The sequence below is a fragment of the Mercurialis annua genome, linkage group LG4 (assembly GCF_937616625.2).
Source record: "Mercurialis annua linkage group LG4, ddMerAnnu1.2, whole genome shotgun sequence".
In the NCBI taxonomy this organism is placed as follows: Eukaryota; Viridiplantae; Streptophyta; class Magnoliopsida; order Malpighiales; family Euphorbiaceae; genus Mercurialis; species Mercurialis annua.
This window is the reverse complement of record NC_065573.1, coordinates 13,920,604-13,940,928: the sequence shown is the minus strand read 5'-3', so window position 1 is coordinate 13,940,928 and position 20,325 is coordinate 13,920,604. Positions and strand designations below refer to the sequence as shown.

At 38.7% G+C, this 20,325-nt stretch overlaps 1 protein-coding gene across 1 annotated transcript; it reads left to right on the top strand.

The window, feature by feature from the left end:
• The first annotated feature begins 376 nt into the window (after window positions 1–376).
• On the top strand, window positions 377–1,381 carry LOC126678310 (uncharacterized). The gene has a single exon (XM_050373212.1). The coding sequence runs from the start codon at window positions 377–379 to the stop codon at window positions 1,379–1,381; it is 1,005 nt and encodes a 334-aa protein (XP_050229169.1).
• Window positions 1,382–20,325: the final 18,944 nt, after the last annotated feature.

Sequence of the window (20,325 nt, the reverse complement as noted above, 5' to 3'; positions counted from 1 at the left end):
GCTGGACGATTACAACGGAACAGGAGATCTGGTCACCCACTTAAGTTGTTTCCAAGTAGTCATGATGGTACAAAGCTTATCTGAAACAGCTGTTTGCAAACTGTTCCCAACAACTTTGAAAGGACCTGCAGCTATATGGTACTAGAGCTTAAAAGAAGGATCCATCCAAAGTTTTGACGAGCTAGCAAGAGCCTTCCGAACTCATTTTGCGCCGAGCATACAATTCAAAAAGAAGTCCAGCGACCTCAAACTCTGCTACCAAAAACCCGGGGAAAGTTTGCAAAGTTTCATTAGAAGGTTCAATGCCGAGGCATTCGAAGTAGAAAACCTAAATGATGACACCGTGATAGACGCGATGAAGGACAACACAACGATGATGGCGTCCCGGGACAAGCTGATTATGAATCAAGTACAAACTTACTCCCAGCTCATGAACCGAGCATGGAATTATATAAATCTGGATGAGGAACAACGGAGAAAAGCAGCTCAAACGACTATACAACCTCAAATGACAAGGCCAACCTTCAACCAGAACAACAGGCAAGACAGGTTCAGGCCGAGAGAACCACGACAGCCCATACCTCCTCGGATGGAGCCACATCGACCAGTCAAAATAGAGGAACAGACTTTCATCCCACTTAACACCCCAAGATCGCGCATCTTGATGTGGATTCAGTTAAACAATGAACCAGTACGCTATCCTCCAAAGCTACAATTTGAAGGGGACAAAAAGAAATACTGCCAATTTTATGATGGCCATGGGCACATCACCGCTGAATGCGGAAGCCTTAAGAAAGAAATAGACCGATTGGTGCAAGTCGGCCGCTTGAAAGATTTTGTAGCACAGAGCAAAAGTTATAACCCGGGAGGGAACAACCGAGGAGAGCATAGCAGCAAGAGGGAAGAGGGGCCACCTCCGAAAAGGAAAAATGTATTAGGAGTATTCAACACAATAGCAGGAGGAATGGCTGATCCCGATTACAAGCGAGGCAGACGCAAAAGGCAGAAAATTATGATGAACATAACAGTAACCAAACCTCTACCTGAGGTCAGCTTTGGCCCGGAAGATGGAGAAGGCGTGGATTTCCCACATCAGGACCCTTTGCTGATCTCGGGTCCGATAGCAAACTTTTGGGTAATGAGGCAGTTAGTGGATGAAGGAAGCTCGGTAAACCTCATTATAAAAGAGGCATACCTCGGGATAGGATGCTCAGTGTTGAATCTCAAACCGGTTAGAACTCCTCTTGTCGACCTGGGAGGAACACCAGTACGAGCAGAAGGAGTAGCTGAATTGACAGTCGAACTAGGAAAGGAGAGCGGAACGCCAGAGGGAAGTCTAGTCGGCATTACTAAAAAATTTAAGTCTCTGTTCATATTGTGAATATGCCACTCGCCTACAACGTTATCCTCGGACGACCGATGCTATACAACACCGGAGCAGTCACATGCATCAAATACCTACCAATGAAGATTCCTACCGAAGAAGGCGTGGTGACGGTTAAAGGAAGGCAAGACATAGCCAAAATGTGCTACTTAGTTTCCATGAAAAGTGTGTCAGAAGCCTTGGCCATAGAAACAATCGAAATACCAGACTCGGATGAAGGAAAACTCGAACCACATGGAAAATTAGAAAGGTGGACCTGACACGAATAACCCTGAGATCGGTCAAGATAGGCACCGAATTGCCTAAACATGTAAAACAAGAAATAACCGACATGCTAATCAGAAACGAAGCAGAATTTGTCAACACCCCAGGGGAGATAGAAGAGGTAGACCCGACAATCATTTCACATAAGCTAAATGTAGACCCAACACACAAGACGGTGAAATAGAAGAAGAGAACTTTTGTGCTGGATAGGCAAATTGCTATCAGAACTAAGGTAGACAAATTATTGGCAGCCGGTTATATCAGAAGAGTGTGTTACCCGGAATGGTTATCAAATGTAGTGCTTATAAGAAAGCCGAATGAAAAGTGGAGACTGTGTATAGACTTCACAGATATGAACCGAGGATGCCCCAAGGACAGTTATCCTCTACTGAACATTGATCAACTAGTTGACTCAACAAGCGGCTATAAAGTCTATTCGTTCATAGATACAGCTCAAGGGTACCACCAGATACCATTGCATAAAGACGATGAAGAAAAAACAAGTTTCGTAACTGACAGCGGCACATACTGCTACAAGCAAATGCCTTTCGGCTTGAAGAATGCCGAGGCAACTTACCAGCGATTGATGAATTTCGTATTCCAGGACCAGATCGACCGAAATATGGAGGGTTATGTCGAAGACATCATTTTCAAGTCCAAAAAGGTAGAGGATCACGCAAAAACCTGGAAGAGGTATTTGACAAGCTAAAAAAATACAGGCTCAAGTTGAACCCGGACAAGTGCGCTTTTGGAGTACCAGCAGGAAAATTCATAGGTTACCTCATCTCCTAGAAAGGCATCAACGTATACCCAGAGAAAACAAAAGCAATCATAGACATGAAAGCACCGAAGACAGCCAAAGAGGTTCATAAACTAAGTAGAAGGATCACAGCTCTCGGCCGATTTGTGTCGAATTTGGCAAAGAGATGTCTCCCATTCTTCAAAACATTGAGGAATGTAAACACTTTTGAGTGGACCGAGGAGTGCCAGCAATCTTTTGAAGAACTAAAAAATTTCCTAAGCTCACCACCACTGCTTGGCCGACCCGAGGTAGGACAAATCCTATACTTGTATCTAAGTGTCACCAACGAGACACTAGCATCAGTGCTCGTAAAAGAAGAAGGCTGCAAACTTTCAAATTCCACCGGAGCTGGACCAGCTTCGCCTTTCGCTTTTGAACCTGAGAAAGCAGATTTGCTAAGGAGACAGAAACCGGTGTATTATACGAGCAAAGTATTGAAGGGACCCGAGCTCAGATATAGCAAAATTGAGAAATTCTCACCCGCACTGGTATTAATGGTAGAAAAGCTCAAGAGATACTTCCAGGATCACACTGTGATAGTCCGAACAAACCAACCACTCAAGAAAGCCCTGGGAAGACCGGAAACATCAGGAAGACTGATCAATTGGTCCATCATGATAGGATCATATGACATCAAATACGAGCCGAGGACGGCAATGAAAGCACAAATACTAGCAGATTTTGTGGTTAAAACAACAACACACGGCCAACCTACCGAAGTGGACGAAAGCATCATCAGATGGGTATTGCTAGTTGACGGAGCATCGAATATGATTGGGTCAGGAGCGGGCATGATATTGAAAGGGCCACACTCCATAAAAATGCAACACTCGGCCAATCTAATTTTTCCGGCCACCAATAACTCGGCAGAATATGAAGCTCTAATAGCAGGCTTGAGAACGGCAACAGTGTTCTAAGCAGAGCGCCTCAAAATTCAAAGTGACTCGCAATTAGTGGTTAACCAGGTGTTCGGATTATTTGAAGTAAAAGATCCCGAGATGAAAAAATATGTAGACCGAGTTAAGGAGCTGCTCACCAAAATTTTTGAGGATCGCGGAAAATGGGAACTAGAGCAAATTCCTATAGAAGAGAATAAGGAAGCAGACATATTAGCAAAAGCCGGAGCAGCCAAAGAAACAATATCGGGCATACCATCATCAGTACAAAACTTCAGCAGCATCCAGAATCCCGAAGTTACCTTCTTGATCCATCCATTAGACCAATGGATGGAGCACATTATAACATACATGGATGAAAGACCCTATGGGGTATGGCAAACCGAAATTGAGTTATGATTCGGAAGACTAAAATTCTTTAAAGCGGAAATAAGAATTTAAAAGGAGATAAGGGTTTATAGGATTTGACACAAGAGATTTAGAGTGGTTCGGATCACAAATCCATCCTACTCCACTACTCAAACAAAGTTTGAGATTTAGAATCCACTAAATGAGAATCACAAGAAGTTTTCTAAGCTAACTTCAAACTTAGTGCTTTATAGCTAAACACCAACTATGAGATTTCCCAAAGCTAATCTCTAACTTACAAGGGTTGAGTTTTCTCAAAGCTAAACTCTAACTCACACTTGATTTTCTATGGCTAATCAAGAACCCACAATGATTTATGAGTTTACAAGCTTACTCCAAAACTACAACAAAATAAATGTAAATTTAAGATGTGTGTTTGTTGTTTTAAGGTTTACAAATCAATAACCTTAAAATAGTACAAATGGGTTTATATTTATACCCAAAGCAATCCCCAAAAAAGGCACAAGCAAACAAAATAATTTTTGCTGTCAGACAAAGTTGGCGACCGCTAACTATAGTTGGCGCCCGCTAACTTCTGTTAAAGGACAAAAACTCCAACGGCTAGTGTCACATGTCAACGTTCCATTAGGGGTCTTCATATATATCCGTTGGCCCTCCAACGAACATCTTCTTCGTGCCCGCTAAGCCAAGTTCGCGCCCGCTAATTTTTAGTTGTAGGTTAGGATTTCACTTCAGACAAAGTTGGCGACCGCTAACTCAAGTTGGCGACCGCGAACTTTCTTTGGACAGCTTGAGACATGAAAACTTGATTTTTGCTAGAGAGCTCCGAATTGACTTCCGATTGTTCTTATGGGTTCCTATACACTAATAAACAATATTAGATCACTCATAGTTGATTGTCAAAGTCAAAACAAAGGAGTATGAAAAGACAAAGGTCCAACAATCTCCCCCTTTTTTAGTTTGACAATCAAGATGCTAAAATGGCTAAGTTAAGTAAGAGACAAATTGATTTTGGCTCGCCCTCACTTTATGCACATAAGATGAAAACAATATGAAAGGCATAAGCAAGAAATTTCAAAAATACTTAGCAATTTGAGCATAGAAACTTCTCCCCCTTTGTCAAGCACAAAAAGAATATAAGCATGATTAAAAACATGTACAAAGGAGCTTGAAAGAGATTTTGAAAACAAATTTCAGTTTCTCATTCAATTGAGGCGCAAGGCATTAATTTGATATGCATATCAAGCCTAAAACTCAATTAATTGAACTATTTTTATTTAAATGATAAAAATAGGCAATAATTCATCAATTGAATTTCACCAAGGCAAAGTCCAATCATTAAAACGGTTTTAAGGCATTTTAAAACTATTAGGAGAATAAGATTTGAAAAATTGATTCTCCCCCTCAAAACAACAATTTTGGAAAACATGGCATATAAATTGATACAAATTTTACCTGTATTGCCATTTTCCAAAAGCTTCCATTGATCATCCACCTTATGATTTGAGATTGGTTTAGTGGACATCAATTGTACCTACAAAGAAAATCACTTAGGTACCCAAACAACTTTGGATCCTTGAAAGTTAATGCTTGAATAGTTCAATGGAATTAACCTTAATCGAACTTTTCTTACATAGAAATTAGCATTAGTGTGACCATATTGCATGCAATAAAAACATTGAGTACTATGGTTCATATGTGATTGCATTTGAGCTTAGCTCCAAAGGTCTTATGAGAAAAAGCACAAGCATAGAAACAAGATTTAACATAAGAAGATGCATGAACATATGAGTTCTTTCTAGTCTTCTTGTTCTATTTTTGGCTATATAGAGAAGCATAGCCATGTCTCAAGGGTTTTGTACCCTTGTTGCTCTTAGCCTTTTGAGCCAAGAATGGCTTAGGCCCAGGAGCTTGAGCATGCACCTTCTTTGCGTCAATTGGTGTGACCAATTTAGGAGGAACTTCTATAGAAGAAGTTTGAGGCAAAGTGGACTTCACAAATTTAGTCCCATTGGGACTAGAAGCATTTTGATTATAGTCAAGTCCAAATTTTATAGTCGGACATCTTTGAGATACAAGAATTGTATCCAAAGTTGCCTTCCCTTTTTGAAATCTTGAAAGTGAATCTTTTAATTCAAGAATTTCATTCTTTAGTTGATCCTTTTCCTTAAGCAAGTTATCAATATTCAAACCTTGCTCAGGGATAGATTCTAAAGAAGACTTGAGAGCTTCATTGGACAATTTAAGCTCATGAAATTATTTTGTTAAAACAATCATTTCATCTTTAGCTTTAGAAGCTTCATTTTTAAAAGATAGCATATTGGCTTTATAATCACTACATTTAATTACTAGTTCATCAAGCATGCTATCATCATCATCATCATCATCATTATCATCATCATGAGCATCATCATCAACAATATCATTTTTAACATTAAAGCATGCATCATGTGATTCAACACCAATACCATCCCAAGATATAAAATATTGGGGGTTTACCTCTAGTGTTGGTTGCTCCTCAAAAGACATGAGGCACAAGTTGGCATCATGGTGGCTATCACAATCGGATTGAGAATCATCATCCCCAAAAGCCTTGGAACCCCTTTTTGAACTCCTCCTTGAAGAGGAGGATCTTCCATGCTTGCCATTTCCCTTCATCTTGAGTTCCTTCACTCTCTTTGTGAGCCTCAAGAGTTCTTCCTCATTGCTTTCCTTCTTGTTCTCTTCTTGAAGAGAACTTGTTGAAGCTTTGAAAGCAATGTTCTTCTCCTTTTCCATTTCCATTTGAATGCTCTTGATGTAAGACATTTCATGGAGAAGAAGCTTCCCAATCAACTCATCCGTCCTCAAGGTGGAAAAATCATGAGTTTCAATGATGGCGGTGGTCTTAGGTTGCCATAGAAGAATAGGAAGGGATCTTAGGATTTTACCATTGATTTCATTGAGCTTGAAGAATTTCCCAAGTTGCTCAAGATTATGAACAATCCTAAGAAGCCTTGAGGTCATAGAAGAAACATCTTCATTAGGCATGCCTTTGAAGCCTTCATACTCTCCAAGAAACAATTCAAGCTTCTTACCCTTCACTTGATGTGTACCTTCATAATAGCTCTCTAGAGTCTCCCACATTTGCTTGGCACAATTCAAGTGTCGAATTCTACCTTGTTCTTCTCTAGAAATTGAGGTGAGGAGAGTAGTGATGGATTTTCTATTCATGCCATTGTCCTTCTCTTGCTCTTTAGACCATTCTACTCTCTTCAAAAGGACTCCATTCTTGTCACATGGAGGTGTCCATCCCCTTAGGAATACACTCCATAGATCAACCCCTTGCATATCAAGATAATTTTCCATCATATATTTTCAAATTTTGTAATTTGACCCAGCAAGAAAAGGTTTGAGAGTGATGAAAAAAAATTTGGTTGCCATTTTTGATCGAAAACTCTTAACAATTCAGCAAAAAGAAGAGCACCTTGCTTTGATACCAATTGAAAGACCCTATGGGATATGGCAAACCGGATTTGAGTTATGAATCAGAAGATTAAAATTCTTTAAAGAGGAAATAAGAATTTAAAAGGAGATAAGGGTTTATAGGATTTGACACAAGAGATTTAGAGTGGTTCGGATCACAAATCCATCCTACTCCACTACTCAAACAAAGTTTGTGATTTACAATCCACTAAATGAGATTCACAAAAAGTTTTCGAAGCTAACTTCAAACTTAGTGTTTTATAGCTAAACACCAACTATGAGATTTTCCAAAGCTAATCTCTAACTTACAAGGGTTGCGTTTTCTCAAAGCTAAACTCTAACTCACACTTGATTTTCTATGGCTAATCAAGAACCCACAATGATTTAGGAGTTTACAAGCTTACTCCAAAACTACAACAAAACAAATGTAAATTTAAGATGTGTTTTTGTTGTTTCAAGGTTTGTAAATCATTAACCTTAAAACATTACAAATGGGTTAATATTTATACCCAAAGCCATCCCCAAAAAAGGCACAAGCAAACAAAACTAATTTTGCTGTCAGACAAAGTTGGCGACCGCTAACTATAGTTGGCGCCCGCTGATTTCTTGTCACGACCCAAATTATTGAGTCGCAACCGGCGCTAGGGAACGGGAGTGGTAGCTCCGGAACCCGTAGCAAGCCTCAAATCACTAATAATTTTTCGCAAATAATAAACAATTAATATTAAACAACGGAAGCAATACATTTATATATAATATATAATCATATATGTCAACTAACTGTTCAAAACCTCGCGGGCTCTTGTTACGGTACCCTGTACGAACTGGCCTCGCGGTACTATATACATCAGTTAGTGTCTCACAACATCTCACCGGCATCTGGGGCCGTGGATCACATATAAAACACGTAGCCTATCAAAAATATAAACAAGACAACACGTAATATATACAACCAAAATGAACTGCTGTCTAGGCTACTATTCTGTCGATACAAGACTACTACTGCAGCATTCACAGAAGTCAGAAACTATACATACACAGCTGACTTCTGGACTTCAAAATTGGCCTCTAGCTAGGTCCACAAACTAAGCACCTGAAAGACATCAAAGGTGAGAGGTCAGTATTTGGGAAAATACTGAGTGAGTTGACATTTACTAACAGTATTAATGTAGAAACATAACATCGCATATCAAGAAAACAATAATGTAAAACATATAAACATGTATTTGATCCGTACGAAACTAATATCCTAGCATGCGACACATTTCTCGAATAACATTCAACCCAATCGTAAATCTCAAGCTGTGAGTCCAACTCACTGGTGGGCCCAGCCCACTAGATACGGGAACTTCCAGACTACACCGTAGCCGAGTTCACTCTCGTATCGAATTCATATCATATCATATGTATCCAATCATTTCTCAGATGCAAACACACTAGACTGACTCAGTACTGGTGATCACACAGCCTATTGACACCGAATAGGTAGCTAGTTTCTTCGGATCGCATACTAGTTCTCGTATATAGAAATTAATAAAACATATAACAATTCAAGCAATTATATATAATGCGATGCGTGTAAACAGTATATATATCTATATAAAATAACTTTAATATATAATACGTGAAAGTAAAATACAACTCACAGTGACCGCTATCCACTCTATAATGAAGTCGATATGATGATATGCTCGTACTAATCCACTTCTGCTGACCCCACTGCTCGCTGACGTGTCTGATAAAACGTCTAATAGTTAGACTTAGATTTCATGTTTATATGCATAATACTTTTAATTTCTAAGTTTAAGTTGATTAGATTCCTTCTAGTTTGCTTGAACACTCGATGATCCTTAGTCGTACTTACGACTTATCGAGTACTACTCCTCGTACTTGGGAATTATATAACTTTCTTAACCGACTTCTTACTTATCATATTAGCATTCACTTCTATAATGTTTTACATCCATTTCAGGATATTTGACTGAGTTTTCACACTCAAATCAAGCTATCAGAAGCTCATTTTCGCTCCCGGAAGTCCCACGGAGGTTCTGGTCGAAGTAGGGCACGTCGTGCCAGCTTGGAACATCACGACGTGCCCTTCACTGGTGCACGTCGTGCACCCTTCGGGGACGACGATTTTGAGGCTCCTGGACCATTTCCAAAGCCCCAAATCACTCCAAATTCATTCCAAAACATACCTAGATCATTTAGACACATTAATAACACTTTTATCACTTTGAAATCAACACAAAACGCTCCAAAACGTCGAATTCAATATAAATACGATCTAACCCGCAAAACAGCCCCCTATTCTTCATTTTTCGTGGTAAAAACGTGTAACTCACCTTGGTTTGATTCTTGTATGGGACATAGGCTTGAATTCCGAAGAGATCGACGCAAAAATCGTCCGAAACGGACGCAGAACGGCGAAACGGCGAGCGAACGACGGTATCGATCGATGAAAGTGCGAAGCTTCTGGATTCTCTTCTCCTTTCTCTGATCTTATTTCTTTCATATCCAAACCTTTATATATCAAGGTTAAAAGGGTTATTTGATCCTTGTTTTCTTTCTTTGTTACGAATTATCTTTTGAACTTTTCTTTTGTTCAATTTAGTCCATAACTAAATTGATTAATCCTTTAACCAATTTTCATACGTATTATTTATATCCAATAAACAATACGAATTCCAATATTAATATTTTCCCGTCAAAACTTATAAATTTCCATTTTGAGACGTAGTGGCTAGATTACCACTTTAGTCCCTGAACTTCATTTAGGGACTTTTCTTGACATTTTCCCTTTTCATTCCAATTCCAACTTTCTAGCTAGGAGATACTATTAAATACATCATTATTATCCTCCCAAAACCGACCTACTTAAAACTTATTTATCTAAATCTTATCGGAAAATCTTCCGATATCGCCACTCTAGCGTCTCAAAACTGGGCACATGGTCCAATTAAACAATTAAAGATTTTGGGGTATTACATTCTTCCCCCCTTATAAAAATTCGTTCTCGAATTTTCATAATATTGGTTGAGACCTTATAATTGTTCTTATGTCTTTCTTGACGTCCATTATTACTCGTCCGTCGTAGTTTCTTGCTGTTGCATAATTGAGAATCTTTTCATTGTTGTTTTCGCTCAATCCATTGCTTCTAGTATGACCTTTGTCATTTCTTTGATATCGTAATCCTTGGGTCATCACCACTTAATCAGGATTTCCCTTCTTGACTGTCATTAATCACTGACTAATGTCTCCTCGATTCATAATTTCAATCTTAGTAGTCATTGAGTTGTTATTTGCTTCCCTTTATAAATGGATAGTCAACGACGTGTTATCCACATCCTTAATGAGGTACTTACTTTATTCATACTTCTATGAGTATTTACTCTTATAATCACAACCTACGGTTATAGTCTTTACTATCATCTGTCATTGTCACTTTCCTTTTTGTTATTTTCATTCCTTACTTCTCACTTTTATTATCTGATACTTCTTTCCTTATTAACCAATCTCTTTCAACTTGTACCTTGTTTATCACATTTGCTATTTCTTAATATAGTTGAGTCTGATACATCTTTTACTATTTTCAATTTCGCTTTCCTTTGCTCCTTTAGGCTATCGTGAATTTCACGTTGTTTTGTTGGTCGTGATCCTTCATCCTTTACCATTGTCTTAAACGTTCCGCTTCACATTACTTTCGATCGTGTAGCTTGTAAAGTTGCTTTTATTTGCTGATATTACCCGTATTCTTATCCTCGTCACTTTCCTCTAGTTGCTACTTCAGAGGTCGTCTCAAGTTTCTTATTGACTTATCGGTCACAGTTGTCTTTGTTTTACATCATTATTCCTTATTCACGTTGACCTGATACATTTCTTATCATTTAACTTTCTTAAAAATCCCTTTTACTGACTAATCTTCGCTTAACTTTATCTTTATCTTTAATCTTTAACTGATTCAGTAGATCCTTAATAACTTATTTACTTCCTTTATCGTCATTCCTTCTTTCTGTATAATCAACTTCCTCTTTTATCTTACACTTCTGTTTCTTACTCTCAATTAGCTTCACGACTTTAGTTTCACTCTTTAAGATACTATCTTAGTACTGATTGTAATAGTTCCTTAGCTTATCCTTATTCTGTCTCTCATCTTCTTCTTGAAGGGTTTTCCGATTGTCCTTAACATTTAGATTGTACTTAACTTTGTAACTCCCAAAATTAGGGAATAATTCCAATTCATTGTCGTCCTATACGCCTTATGCCTCCTTAGTACCTATAACATTGTTCTATTTGTCTTTAAGGACTTGGCTTTTTAGATGTAATTCATTCTTATATGTCCAATAGCAATGAAGTATCGTTTTATCTTTACTTATTGTATCCATTACGCCCTTCTTCCTTTTATAGCAGTTCTATTGCTGCTGTTCTTTTCTGACAATCTTTCTGATATATTTCTAGAATCTTCCACTTCTCTAATCATCTTACTAAATTTCGAGGATACATACGTTTCCTATCACATTTCCTTTCATGTTTTTCACCATCCTTACATTTACCGATATGTATGTCTATACGTGTAGCCTTTCTCTTTATACTAAATTTCTACCACTTAACTTTTCTCCTTTCTGTTAACGTAACTGATAGCTCTTAATGCTGATATTGGTAACTTCACTTAATATCAATCATATAACATCATTTATCTTTTCATCTCTCTAACTACGAATCTTCACATCTTGCAAAAATCATCTTTTTCGTCGTTTTGTATCGTTTCCTTTCCGTTTCTGTATTTTCAAATACTGACATTGGTGGGGTTATATATATTCTTGACGTTTATCCTTCTTATTATCATCTCCTCGTCCTTCACGCTTTTAATTTCTCCCTTCCGATATAACTTTCAGTCGTTATATTGTTTAGCTCAACATATGGATAATTATTATATTTTTCATCTTTACGTATTCATTACTTTTTTTTCGCTCTAACATGAGGACAAATGTTATATCCACAAACATTGCCAGCGCATCGCATCCTGACTGTGTATGCTTTCCGGCGATAACTCCTCATTCGCATTCTCTTTTAGCTTCATTAGCTTGTTATAATTGGTTGTTAATATGGCTTAACTCATTTATTGGAGTTCAGTTTATAAATTGCAATTATAATTATTAAGAATCTTTTATTATCTATCGCAGAGCTTTACATCTGAGTTTACTTATAAAGTAAAACAATCTCAAAACATCTTTTGGCTGGCCAGCTCTTTTAAACTACTTTTCACAAATCGTTCGAAATCGTTAGTACAATTGTAGCTCAGAGTGATGACACCTCTCATCACCAAAGAGTTGCTCGAAATCGCATTTTTTTCATCATTGTAAAGATATGATGCATGATCTAATGTTTGAAAATCACTCTTTTATGCATTTCTATCATGATTATGCAATGTCATATGCGATGTCTGAGCACAATTGTACTTTGAAAAATCTTAAAACAACTTCATACTTGTCGCAAAACGTGAGTTTACTTCAGATTATACACTCTGCGACTATTACATCTTTCTTTGTTTTTATTGGGTACATTATAAATTTTGGTATTGTTGTCACTTTCTGTCATTTTACTGACTGTTTCTCAGTCACATCACTTCTTTCTCCATACCTCGAATAACTCAATTCAATTTAAAATTTTCTATTGCTGTAATCACCACATCCACTTCTTCGACACACTGTATTATGTCATATACCAATGCAGGTACTGATGTTTCGCATCAATTCCCTTTTCATTAATATAACTTTTCCTTTACAGCTTCTAGAACGTAATATAGGAATTACGTTCACGACAAATGTATTATGTATAGCTCATTATGTTATCATTCTTGTAAATTATGTTTATATTTTCTTTTATTCGGCACATGTTTGTCAATGTCGCTTCCTATAGGCTCTAGCTATCTGAGGTATCGCTCTATAGGCATAATCTAATACTAATATTCCATCATGCAATGCAACAATTATACACAGTAATGTAGACATCTTAGCACAGATACACAAAACATATAAATCACTAATACATGGGGGTGCCTGAGGTGGATCGTTAGGTTCCCTAATGACTACGCCTGAGTGTCGGCCCCTCACTTGTCTACCAGAGCTGCTTCCACCTCTAAACACAAAGTGGGGGTTGGTCCTGATCCTAGTGGATGTGCTAACGTAATCTGGATGGAACTCACGCCTAAAATAGAAGGGTCGTACTGGATCGCCCGCCCATTCATGCTCAGTTTTGATCTTACGGGCCATCGTAGTGAGCGTGCCAAAATGTTCACCTACGTGTTCATATAACTCACTAAACTCAGGTCCTAAGCCTCTGACATGCCTACGGTTGATGGTTCTATTACCTTCATCCAGATCAGGAAATCCCTCAACCATTCGTAGAAAATCAGTAGAATACATTCCTACTGTTAACATTCCTCGAGAGAAGGAGCGCATCTGTCTCCTAACTTGGTCTAGAGCTATCTGCGCCTGACCATTTGCTATACCTGCATCTTCTCTCAAGTCGCAGTATCTTTGTACCCTAGACCAGAAATGCTCACTTCTATACTGTTCAACGTCTGACTCTTCTAACAGTTCCTCTTCTTCAGACTCTTCCTCCTGAGGATCTTCTTCTTCTGCCTCTTCTTTTAGTTCCTCTTCTGGATCCTCCTCAGGATCTTCCTCAGGATCCTCTTCCAGATCTTCCTCCGGTTCCTCCTCATCTTCTTCACTATATTCTATTTCTAGCGAGTGTACTCTACCTCTATTGCCAGAAGAACTGCCAATTTCTGACACAGACATAAAGCCATTCGGATAAATTTCTGACGATCTCCTATTATCTGCGTGGAATCTGTTCTGATGGACCCCAGATGGTTCGCCTAATTCGTTGTGAAACCCATTTTGAAATATAGGAGGCGCTTCCTCCCGTTCTTCACCAGCAAGTGACTGAGCTCTGTTCTGCCCAGACATGCTGAAAAGAAACAATTTCAAACATAAGCGACCATCTGATCCCATTTTCACACCCAATTCCAATATCAATTGATAAAATGTTGTAAACATTTAGCATTTAATCCAGCCACACGTAGTTCGCAAGCAGATAACCGTTTAACAATTCCAGCGTAAGTAATAAACACTTAGTTGTCTCAATCGTTCGTATATACAGATGCTAATTACTTATTAACGTAATAACTCTGATTTGCGCGCGCCACGTCACTTACTACTAATGCACATATCACATAAATGCAGACAACTAAGGTCCGACTCTCTTGCTGCAGTAGTTCCTAGGTATACTGACAGAGTATCTCAAGTCAAACAGACAATCAGACAAAACTGGCAGTGGTAACTGGACCAACTGCCCTCAAACAACCACTGAAACAAACTTGCAGTGGTAACTGGACCAACTGCTCTGATACCAACATTGTCACGACCCAAATTATTGAGTCGCAACCGGCGCTAGGGAACGGGAGTGGTAGCTCCGGAACCCGTAGCAAGCCTCAAATCACTAATAATTTTTTGCAAATAATAAACAATTAATATTAAACAACGGAAGCAATACATTTATATATAACATATAATCATATATGTACACTAACTGTTCAAAACCTCGCGGGCTCTTGTTACCGTACCCTGTCCGAACTGGCCTCGCGGTACTATATACATCAGTTAGTGTCTCACAACATCTCACCGGCATCTGGGGCCGTGGATCACATATAAAACACGTAGCCTATCAAAAATATAAACAAGACAGCATGTAATATATACAACCAAAATGAACTGCTGTCTAGGCTACTATTCTGTCGATACAAGACTACTACTGCAGCATTCACAGAAGTCAGAAACTATACATACACAGCTGACTTCTGGACTTCAAAATTGGCCTCTAGCTAGGTCCACAAACTAAGCACCTGAAAGACATCAAAGGTGAGGGGTCAGTATTTGGGAAAATACTGAGTGAGTTGACATTTACTAACAGTATTAATGTAGAAACATAGCATTGCATCTCAAGAAAACAATAATATAAAACATATAAACATGTATTTGATCCGTACGAAACTAATATCCTAGCATGCGACACATTTCTCGAATAATCATATATCATTCAACCCAATCGTAAATCTCAAGCTGTGCGTCCAACTCACTGGTGGACCCAGCCCACTAGATACGGGAACTTCCAGACTACACCGTAGCCGAGTTCACTCTCGTATCGAATTCATATCATATCATATGTATCCAATCATTTCTCAGATGCAAACACACCTGACTGACTCAGTGCTGGTGATCACACAGCCTATTGACACCCAATAGGTAGCTAGTTTCTTCGGATCGCATACTAGTTCTCGTATATAGAAATTAATAAAACATATAGTAATTCAATCAATTATATATAATGTGATGCGTGTAAACAGTATATATATCTATATAAAATAACTTTAATATATAATACGTGAAAGTAAAATACAACTCACAGTGACCGCTATCCACTCTATAATGAAGTCGATATGATGATATGCTCGTACTAATCCACTTCTGCTGACCCCACTGCTCGCGGACGTGTCTGATAAAACGTCTAATAGTTAGACGTAAATTTCATGTTTATATGTATAATACTTTTAAGTTCTAAGTTTAAGTTAATTAGATTCCACTTCTAGTTTGCTTGAAAACTCGATGATCCTTAGTCGTACTTACGACTTATCGAGTACTGCTCCTCGTACTTGGGAATTATATAACTTTCTTAACCGACTTCTTACTTATCATATTAGCATTCACTTCTATAATGTTTTACATCCATTTCAGGACATTTGACTGAGTTTCACACTCAAATCAAGCTATCGGAAGCTCATTTTCGCTCCCGGAAGTCCCACGGAGGTTCTGGTCGAAGTAAGGCACGTCGTGCCAGCTTGGCACATCGTGCCCTTCACTAGTGCACGTCGTGCACCCCTGTGGTGCACGTCGTGCACCCCTGTGGTGCACGTCGTGCACCCCTGTGGTGCACATCGCGCACCAGCACGACGTGCTCAATTTCAGCACGTCGTGCACCCTTCGGGGACGACAATTTTGAGGCTCCTGGACCATTTTCGAAGCCTTAAATAACTCCAAATTCATTCCAAATCATACCTAGATCATTTAGACACATTAATAACACTTTTATCACTTCGAAATCAACACAAAACGCTCCAAAACGTCGAATTCAATATAAATACGATCTAACCCGCAAAACATCCCTCTATTCTTAATTTTTCGTGGTAAAAACGTGTAACTCACCTTGTTTTGATGCTTGTAAGGGATAGAGGCTTGAATTCCGAAGAGATCGACGCAAAAATCGTCCGAAACGGACGCCGAACGACGAAACGGCGAGCGAACGACGGTATCGATCGATGAAAGTGCGAAGCTTCTGGATTCTCTTCTCCTTTCTCTGATCTTATTTCTTTCATATCCAAACCTCTATATATCAAGGTTAAAAGGGTTATTTGATCCTTGTTTTCTTTCTTTGTTACAAATTATCTTTTGAACTTTTCTTTTGTTCAATTTAGTCCATAACTAAATTGATTAATCCTTTAACCAATTTTCATACGTATTATTTATATCCAATAAACAATACGAATTCCAATATTAATATTTTCCCGTCAAAACTTAGAAATTTCCATTTTGAGACGTAGTGGCTAAATTACCACTTTAGTCCCTGAACTTCATTTTGGGACTTTTCTTGACATTTTCCCTTTTCATTCCAATTCCAACTTTCTAGCTAGGAGATAATATTAAATACATCATTATTATCCTCCCAAAACCGACCTACTTAAAACTTATTTATCTAAATCATATCGAAAAATCTTCCGATATCGCCACTCTAGCATCTCAAAACTAGACACATGGTCCAATTAAACATTTTGGGGTATTACACTTCTGTTAAAGGACAAAAAATCCAACGACTAGTGTCATATGTCAACGTTCCATTGGGGGTCTTCAAATATATCCCTTGGCCCTCCAACGGTCATCTTCTTCGCGCCCGCTAAGTCAAGTTCGCGCTCGCTAACTTTCAGTTGTAGGTTAGGATTTCACTTCAGACAAAGTTTGCGACCTCTAACTCAAGTTGGCGACCGCGAACTTTCTCTAGACAGCTTGAGACATGAAAAATTGATTTTTGCTAGAGAGCTCTGAATTGACTTCCGATTGTTCCTATGAGTTCCTATACACTAATAAACAATATTAGATCACTCATAGTTGATTGTCAAAGTCAAAACAAGGGAGTATGAAAGGACAAAGGTCCAACAATGGAAAACAGAAGTTTACCAGAGGATATAAATGAAGCAAGAAAGGTTAAGCGCCGAACACCACACTTCTCGTACCGAGATGGGATCCTATGCCGAAAGTCATTCTCACACCCTTGGTCCAGATGTCTCATAGTGGAAGAAGGAAAATATGTCCTAGCCGAAATGCACGAAGGTATGTGCGGGAGCCATGTCTCTCATTTAGCACTTTGTCGAAAAGCAATACTACAAGGCTACTACTGGCCGACCCTGACACGAGATGCAGCTGAGCTAGTAATAAAATTCGAGAAATGTCAATACCACCAAAATGTATATCATCAGCCGACAACCGAGCAAAGTCCCATAATCAGTCCTTGGCCATTCAGCACATGGGGTATCGACATCATCGGCCCGTTTCCAACAGCCAGCGGACAAAAAAAGTTCTTAATAGTCGCTGTTGACCATTTCTCCAAATGGGTCGAAGCCGAAGCTGTCTCAACCATAACAAAAGCCCGAATACGAAACTTTCTCCGAAGAGAGATTATCTGCCGCTTCAGCATTACCAAAAATCATCATTACCGACAACGGAAAACAATTCGACAACAAAATCTTCAGAGAATACTGTACTGAGAAGGGGATCGATCTAAGATTCACACCGGTTACCCATCCTCAAACCAATGGGATGACCGAGGTCACCAATAGAACTATTGTAAGTGGACTAAAGAAACGTTTAGATGAAGCAAAAGGCCGATGGGAAGATGAACTACACAGTGTGCTATGGTCATACAGGACCACCCCGAAAGCCGGTACAGGAAGAACTCTATACAGCTTAACTTACGGATACGAAGCAATGGTACCAATAGAGATAGGCATGCCCACTATCCGAGTGCAATATTTTGATGAGCAACAAAATGAAAAAAACACGAGGCATTGTTTTGATTTGTTAGAATAACGAAGAGAACAAGCATTGATGCACATCGAAGCATATAAACAAAGAATAGCTACGTACCACAACAAGAGGGTTAAACCTTGAAGTAGGCAAACTGGTACTACGAAGAGCTGACATAGCAAGAGGCAACGCTGGAGTATCCAAACTCGGAGCAAACTGGGAAGGACCCTACCAAGTAAAAAAAGTAGGAAAAGGAGGAGCCTACTACTTAACTTACTTGTCAAGCCAAGATTTTCCAAGAACCTGGAATGCCAGACTTCTTATGAGGTTCTATCAGTAAAACGATCAGGTTATGGAGTCTGTCAGGAGTTTTTTCATTTGCATTCGAGTTAAAGTCAGTTGTAGGCAAAAATGAAAGTTTTTCCCCTATCAATAAAAGAAAGAGAAAAAAGAAACAAAACGTGTCATCTAATCAAAGCAATAGCTTTAACCGAGTTACGCCATAGCTTGAAAATCTAATCAAAGCAATAAGCCATAGATTGAAAATCTAATCAAAGCAATTGCTTTAACTGAGTTAAGCCATAGCTTAAAAATATAATCAAAGCAATTGCTTTAACCGAGTTAAGCCATATCTTAAAAATCTAATCAAAACAATTGCTTTAACCGAGTTAAGCCATAGCTTAAAATTTAATCAAAGTAATTGCTTTAACCGAGTTAAGCCATAGCCTAAAAATCTAACCAAAACAATCGCTTGAACCGAGTTAAGCCATAGCTTAAAAATCTAATCAAAGCAATTGCTTCAACCGAGTTAAGCCAAAGCTTAAAAATCTAATGAAAGGAATTGCTTCAATCGAGTTAAGCCATAGCTTAAAAATCTAATCAAAGCAATTGCTTTAACTGATTCAAGCCATAGCTTCAAACAATTCAAAACATAAAATCATAAACCGAGACAAAACATGATAAAACAATAAGTAAACAAGAGAAGATACAAATAAGCCCATATATTACTTCAAAAATTTGTACCATTACAAAATAACAGACCTATCTAAAACAAAGACTAGTCAATTACAGCGTTGCTAACATCTTCATGCACTGACAAACTAGGCCCAGAAGGAGTACCTCCTCCTTCACTCAAACCGGTCTCCTCATAATGACGAACGTCCAAAATAAGCGTAGGAGACCTAGTCACACCGCCATCGGTCCTGGCCAAGACACCATCCTTGGATGGAACAACATCATCCTCAAGCTCTTTTCGCAGTTCGGCCTCGAAGTCCTCGGCACTTCGCTTCTCAGCAAGTTTTCGATCAGCTTGAATTTTCTGGTACATACCATCCATATCCAAATACAAGCAGGAAGAATGAACCTTATGTCAGAAAAGCGGCCCCACACGCTCCTGGAGGTCATCCTGCATAGCATCGTTCAGCTTGGCGAACTCCACCATTAGGTCATCTCGCTGGATCTCAACAAGCTTGGTGGTATCATCAATAATGTCATTGTCACGACCCAATCTCAGGGCCGAGACCGGCGCTAGGGAATGAGAGTGGTTGCTCCGAAACCCGTAGCAAGCCTAAAAACGTAAAATAATTTTTCGCAAAACATATACGTCATGCATGACATACATAAATACGTGTCATGCTAAAAGCAAGTGCCAGGTATACATATCCTCTGGAAATATCAAATATCGAAACGCAGCAAGCATAAAACATTTAAAACTTTATAGTATTAAAGTTAAATTTACAGAAAACCATATATCACAAGCTGACTTGCAAAACACGTATCTACTGCAGCTCTAGGAGAAAAGCATTGTTTCTCTACATACTTTCAAAATACAGACTTCTGGAAGTAGGATAGAAGTCCGTTGCTTCAAAGCGTCTTTTACCTGAAAGGAAATCTATGAGGGGTCAGTATATGGGAATATACTGAGTGAGTTCATACATTTACTAATAAGTATTCAAATAAAACATAAAATAATGCCATGCAGCCTAGTACAGGATCCGATTGAATCCC

What these genes read in the sequence shown, in the direction of transcription:
- LOC126678310 (XM_050373212.1), top strand. Translation starts at nt 377, where the DNA reads ATGGCGTCCCGGGACAAGCTGATTATGAATCAAGTACAAACTTACTCC.